The sequence below is a fragment of the Meleagris gallopavo genome, unplaced genomic scaffold (assembly GCF_000146605.3).
Source record: "Meleagris gallopavo isolate NT-WF06-2002-E0010 breed Aviagen turkey brand Nicholas breeding stock unplaced genomic scaffold, Turkey_5.1 ChrUn_random_7180001948797, whole genome shotgun sequence".
Classification (NCBI taxonomy): domain Eukaryota; kingdom Metazoa; phylum Chordata; class Aves; order Galliformes; family Phasianidae; genus Meleagris; species Meleagris gallopavo.
Genome location: NW_011210426.1, coordinates 5,543 through 11,035, shown reverse-complemented (window position 1 = coordinate 11,035; position 5,493 = coordinate 5,543). Strand labels below are relative to the sequence as shown.

The following is a 5,493-nucleotide window of genomic DNA, read 5'->3' as shown; positions in this document are numbered from 1 at the left end:
AAGACCGCAGAGCCTTGAGATGGTTGGGCTAGAAAGAACCGTGAGGCCACCCAGCCCCACCACTACAGCAGTCCGTGTGCAGGCAGGTGGGCTGCCCATCAGAGAGCTGTGGGGCTGAGATCAGGGATGGCCACCCGCGGAGCCCTGCAGCGGAGGCACCCTTGGTAGCCCTGGTTTATTTGGGATGAACCACTCAACCCCTCGTTAAGCCCCTCGCTCTCCTCCCAGGTGATTGGGAAGCGTGTCCCCCCAGACCAGCTGATGAGCCTCCTGCTCGCCATGTTTGAGGGGCTGGCAGACCCCGACAAGAACTGCTCCCGTGCGGCCACCGTCATGATCAACGCTCTGCTCAAGGAGCGGGGGGCGGTCCTGCAGGACAAGGTGAGCCCCTCCAGGGCAGCCCCAACCCCTCTGCCTCCCGCCGTATCTCCCAGTATCTCCCAGTGAGCGCCAGGTCCTGGCAGCTGGGCTGTGGAGCGATAGGCTTTGGCAGCATGGTCGGTATTCATCGAGTGGTTTGGGTCAGAAAGGACCTGAAAGGTCATGGAGCCATAGAATAGGTTGGGTTGGAAGGGTCCTGAAAGGTGGTGGAAGCATGGAATGCTTGGGTTGGAAGAGTCCTTAAAAATCATAGTCGCTGGATGGTTGTATTGGAAGAGTCCTTAAAGATGATAGAGCCACAATGGTTGCATTGGGAGGGTCCTGAAAGTTAATGGAAGCATGCAATGGTTGAACTGGAAGCGTCCTTGAAGATCATAGAGTTGGTGAATGATTGGGTTGGAAGGGTCCTTAAAGGTCATAGAACCATACAATGATTGGGATGGAGGAACCCCCCCAGCCCCACCCCTGCCGTGGGCTGGCTGCCCCCCAGCTCAGGCTGCCCAGGGCCCACCCACAGCCTCGGGCACCTGCAGGGATGGGGCACCCACAGCTCCGGGCAGCAGTGCTGGGGCTGCACCGCCTCTGGGTGAAGGATTTCCCCACGTCTGACCCCAAATCTCCCTTTTTTTGAGATGAAACTATTCCCCTCTGTTGCATCACTCTCTGCCCTTGTGCAGTCACTTTCCAATTTATCAACTCCCTTTGGGCACTGGAAGGATGTGACCATTCCCACTGAGCCTCTGGCTGTATGATCGCCTGCCCCACACTCCCTGGAGCTGTCACGCCTCCCATCACCACCCCGTTTTGATCAGCATCCCCATCCCCACCCCGTCCCCATCCCCATCCCCATCCCTATCCCTATCCCTATCCCTATCCCTATCCCTATCCCTATCCCTATCTCTATCCCTATCCCTATCCCTATCCCTTTCCCCTCCCCATCCCAATACCTTCCCTTATCCCCATCCCAATCCCATCCACATCTCCTTCCCCTCCCCATCCCCATCCCAATCCCTACCCCACACCATCCCCATCCCATCCCCTTCCCCATCCCATCTCAATCCCCTCCTAATCCCAATCTCATCCCATCCCAATCCCTACCCCATCCCCATCCCCACACCATCCCAATCCCATCCCATTCCCCACCCCATCTCAATTCCCTCCCAATCCCAATCCCAATCCCAATCCCAATCCCATCCCAATCCCATCACCATCTCCATCCCATCCCCATCCCAATCCCTACCCCATCCCCATCCCATCCTCTTCCCCACCCCATCTCAATCCCCTCCCAATCCCATCCCATCCTAATCCCATCACCATCTCCATCCCATCCCCATCCCCACACCATCCCCATCCCCATCCCATCCCAATCCCATCACAATTTCCATCCCATCCCCATCCCCACACCAACCCCATCCCCATCCCATCCCATCCCAATCCCATCACAATTTCCATCCCCACACCAACCCCATCCCATCCCAATCCCATCACCATCTCCATCCCATCCCCATCCCAATCCCATCCCATCCTAATCCCATCACCATCTCCATCCCATCCCCATCCCCATCCCCATCCCAATCCCTACCCCATCCCCATCCCATCACCTTCCCCACCCCATCTCAATTCTCTCCCAATCCCAATCCCATCCCAATCCCATCCCATCCCCATCCCCATCCCCATCCCAATCCCTACCCCATCCCCATCTCATCCCTTTCCCCACCCCATCTCAATCCCCTCCCAATCCCAATCCCATCCCAATCCCATCCCATTTCAATCCCATCACCATCACCATCTCCATCCCATCCCCATTCCCATCCCCATCCCAATCCCATCACCATTTCCATCCCATCCCCATCCCCACACCATCCCCATCCCATCCCGTCCCAATCCCATCACCATCTCCATCCCATCCCCATCCCATCTCCTTCCCCATCCCATCTCAATTGCCTCCCAATCCCCTCCCAATCCAATCCCAATCCCATCCTCATCCATCACCATCCCATCCCCTCCCATCCCACCCTCGTCCCCATCCCGTTCCGCGCCCCACTCCGAAGAGGAATTTTTTTTTTTGGTCTAATCCACCGCCTTAGGACTAAGCTCCCCCTTTTCTCCTGCACTAATTGGAAACACCGGCTCTCCCCGCACCGCTCAGGCTGTGCACAGCAGCTCCTGCTAACGTCCCGCTCCCCCCTTGACCCCTCCCCATAGCTCCCTTTTCGTCCGGACCCCGTCCGGCCCAGATCCTGAAACCCGACCTGACGCTAAATCCCGGCAGCTCCGTGCTAAGCTCGGGGATTTGCTGCCAGGTCTGGGCTGTGCGTGCGCTTCCTCCGTTCCTTGCTGTGCGTCATGCGGCCAGTGGGGCCGGGGGGAGTCATCCCCTGCTCTGCTCCAGTTCCTGGGGTTGAAGAACTGGAGAATGGTGGGGTTGGAAGGGTCATGAAAGGTCGTAGAGCCATGGCTTGGGTTGGAAGGGTCCTTGAAGATCATAGACCTATAGAATGGTTGAGTTGGAAGGGACCTTGAAGGTCATAGAGCCATGGGATAGATGGGAATGTTCTTGAAGATCATAGATCATGCGCCCCTACTATGCTGGGGGGGCATAGTAGGATGGGTGGGTTGGAAAGATCCTGAAAGGTCATAGAGCCACGGGGGTTTTTGGGTTGGAAGTGTCCTTAAAGGTCATAGAGCCATGGGATGGTTGGGCTGGAGAGGACCTCAACAATCATCCTGTTCCAACCCCACAGCACTGCTGAGCTCCAGATGCTGGCTGCTCCGCGCCATGAGCCATTCTGCAGTGTCACTGGCATGGGTGGGCACCACAGCAAACTCCCCTCAAGCTCTCGCCGTGTCCTTTCCCCCATCTCAGTGCCACCCCGTTGCCCCACAGGTGCCCGACATCATGAGCATCATCCACGGCAAGCTGCAGGAGGTGGACGAGGAGCACGTGCGCAAGGCAGCCCAGCAGACGGTGTACATCCTGGCAGCCCAGCACACCGCCGTGGTGGTGTCCAGCCTGCTGGGCAGCGCGCTGCCCTTCGACAGGTACCTGCATCCAGAGCAGCTTTTGCTTCATGTGCAGCTGGAAGCTTTTTGGCACCTTCCCCCTGCTGGAATTTCTGTTGGGAGCTCAAGGATCATTGTGTCCACTTGCTGCTGAGGGTTTGCGGGGCACAGGGGTGTAAGTGGAGTGAATGAGCGAAGCTGAGTGTGGTTGGGGCAGTCAGGGCTGTGGAAAGAGGCAGCTCAGCAAAGCCAGAGCTCCACAGTGTCATAGCTGGCCCCAGGCTGAGCCCTGAGCGTAGAACCATGGAATGGATTGGGTTGGGTTGGATTGGGTTGGAAGGGTCCTTCAAGATCATAGAGTCATGGGATGGTTGGGCTGGGTTAGAAGGGTCCTCAGAGATCATAGAACCATGGAATGGGTTGGGTTGGGTTGGGTTGGGAGAGTACTTCAAAATCATAGAGCTATGGAATGGTTGGGTTAGAAGGGCCCATTAAGGTCATATAACCATGGGGTGGTGGGTATAGATTGGAAGAGTCCTTGAGGATCATAGTGTAATTGGGTTGGAAAAGTCTTAATAGACCATTAAACCATGGAATAGGTTGGGTTCACTTCAGTTGGGTTGCAAGGGTCCTTAAAAATCACGGCCTATAGGATGGGTTGGATTGGGAGGGTCCTTAAAGTCCAAAGAGAACAGAATGGTTGGCTTGAAAGAGTCCTTACAGATCGCAGAGAACAGAATGGTTGGATTGGTGGAGTTTTAATAGACCATAGAACCCTGAAATGGATTGAGTTGGGTTGGAAGGGTCCTTCAAGGTCACAGAGCCATGAAATGGTCGTGTTGGAAGGGTCCTTATAGATCATAGAGCCATGGAATTGTTGGGTTGGAAGGGTCCTTAAAGATCATAGAGCCATGGAATGGTCAGGTGGGTAGGGTCCTTACAGATCACAGAACTATGGAATTGTTTGGTTGGAAGAGTCCTTAAAGACCATAGAGCCATGGGATGGTTGGGCTGGAAGGGTCCTTGCAGATAAGAGAACCATGGAATTGTTGGGTTGGAAGAGTCCTTAAAGACCATAGAGCCATGGGATGGTTGGGCTGGAAGGGTCCTTGCAGATAAGAAAACCATGGAATGGTTGAGTTAGAAGGGTCCTTACAGATCATATAACCATGGAATGGTTGGGTCGGAAGGGTCCTTGCAGATCATAGGACCATGGAATGGTTGGGTCGGAAGAGTACTTGCGGATCATAAAGCCATTGAATGGGTTGGGTTTGAAAGGTCCTTGCAGATTATAGAGCCATGGAATGGTTGGGTCAGAAGGGTCCTTACAGATCATAAAGCCATGGAATGTTTGGGTCAGAAGGGTCCTTACAGATCATAAAGCCATTGAATGGCTTGGGTTGGAAAGGTCCTTGCAGATCATAGAGCCATGGAATGGTTGGGTAGGAAGGGTCCTTTCCCAGCACCTCTGTCCCTCTGCTCCCCGCAGCCACACGTGTGCCATGTGGCGGGCCCTGGCCACGGAGCCCAGCCTGACGGCGCAGATCCTGGAGCAGCTGCTGGAGAAGGTGACGCGGGACGTGCCCTACAAGGAGAGCAGAACCTTCCTGCTGGGCGGCAGCTCGGAGCGCGTGGCCACGCCGCTGCCCATGGCCGTGAGTGTCCCTCGTTTCCGCGCTCGGGGCCGTGCCAGGCGTGGGTCTGGAAGGCGGCGTGACGCCTCTCCGCGTTAATCCGCCGCTCGTAAAACCCGCTCAGGTGTCCGTCCTCGGCGGGGCAGAGAGCGCTTTGCGTTTTTATACCCCTCCGAAAAAAAAAAAAATAAACCCCGCTTGGCAGCTCTCTGAGCAGGAAAACAGCTGTGAAAATTTCCTCCTGTGAAGGACCCGACGCAGGTGGTGCAGCCCGGCCACTGCTCTCACCTCCCCCGGGTGTGGTGCGGCGTAAACTGTGCGGAGAGGAGCTGGGTGCTGCCCTGCGACCCGGGCTGGGGGCTCTGCAACGTGTCCCCAAAGCCCAGCTTGATATTCCCCCCACGGTTCTGCAGAGCTCTCCCAGCACCGGGGCTGCGTTTGAGACGCGTTCTGCGAGCACCGAGCTGCAACCTCC

General features: G+C 56.2%; 1 protein-coding gene across 1 annotated transcript; it reads left to right on the top strand.

Annotated features, from left to right (window-relative positions):
• The first annotated feature begins 206 nt into the window (after positions 1 to 206).
• Positions 207 to 5,170, top strand: LOC104916823 (maestro heat-like repeat-containing protein family member 1). Its single transcript, XM_010727843.3, has 3 exons — positions 207 to 381; positions 3,269 to 3,423; positions 4,874 to 5,170. The coding sequence occupies exons 1-3, from the start codon at positions 262 to 264 to the stop codon at positions 5,115 to 5,117; spliced, it is 519 nt and encodes a 172-aa protein (XP_010726145.2). The 5' UTR covers positions 207 to 261; the 3' UTR covers positions 5,118 to 5,170.
• The last annotated feature ends 323 nt before the right edge of the window (positions 5,171 to 5,493 follow it).

Bases quoted from the DNA above. Each gene is read 5' to 3' on its own strand.
- LOC104916823 (XM_010727843.3), top strand. From the start codon at position 262: ATGAGCCTCCTGCTCGCCATGTTTGAGGGGCTGGCAGACCCCGACAAG. The intron at 382-3,268 runs GTGAGCCCCTCC...GTTGCCCCACAG, and splicing joins GGGCGGTCCTGCAGGACAAG to GTGCCCGACATCATGAGCAT. The intron at 3,424-4,873 runs GTACCTGCATCC...TGCTCCCCGCAG, and splicing joins AGCGCGCTGCCCTTCGACAG to CCACACGTGTGCCATGTGGC.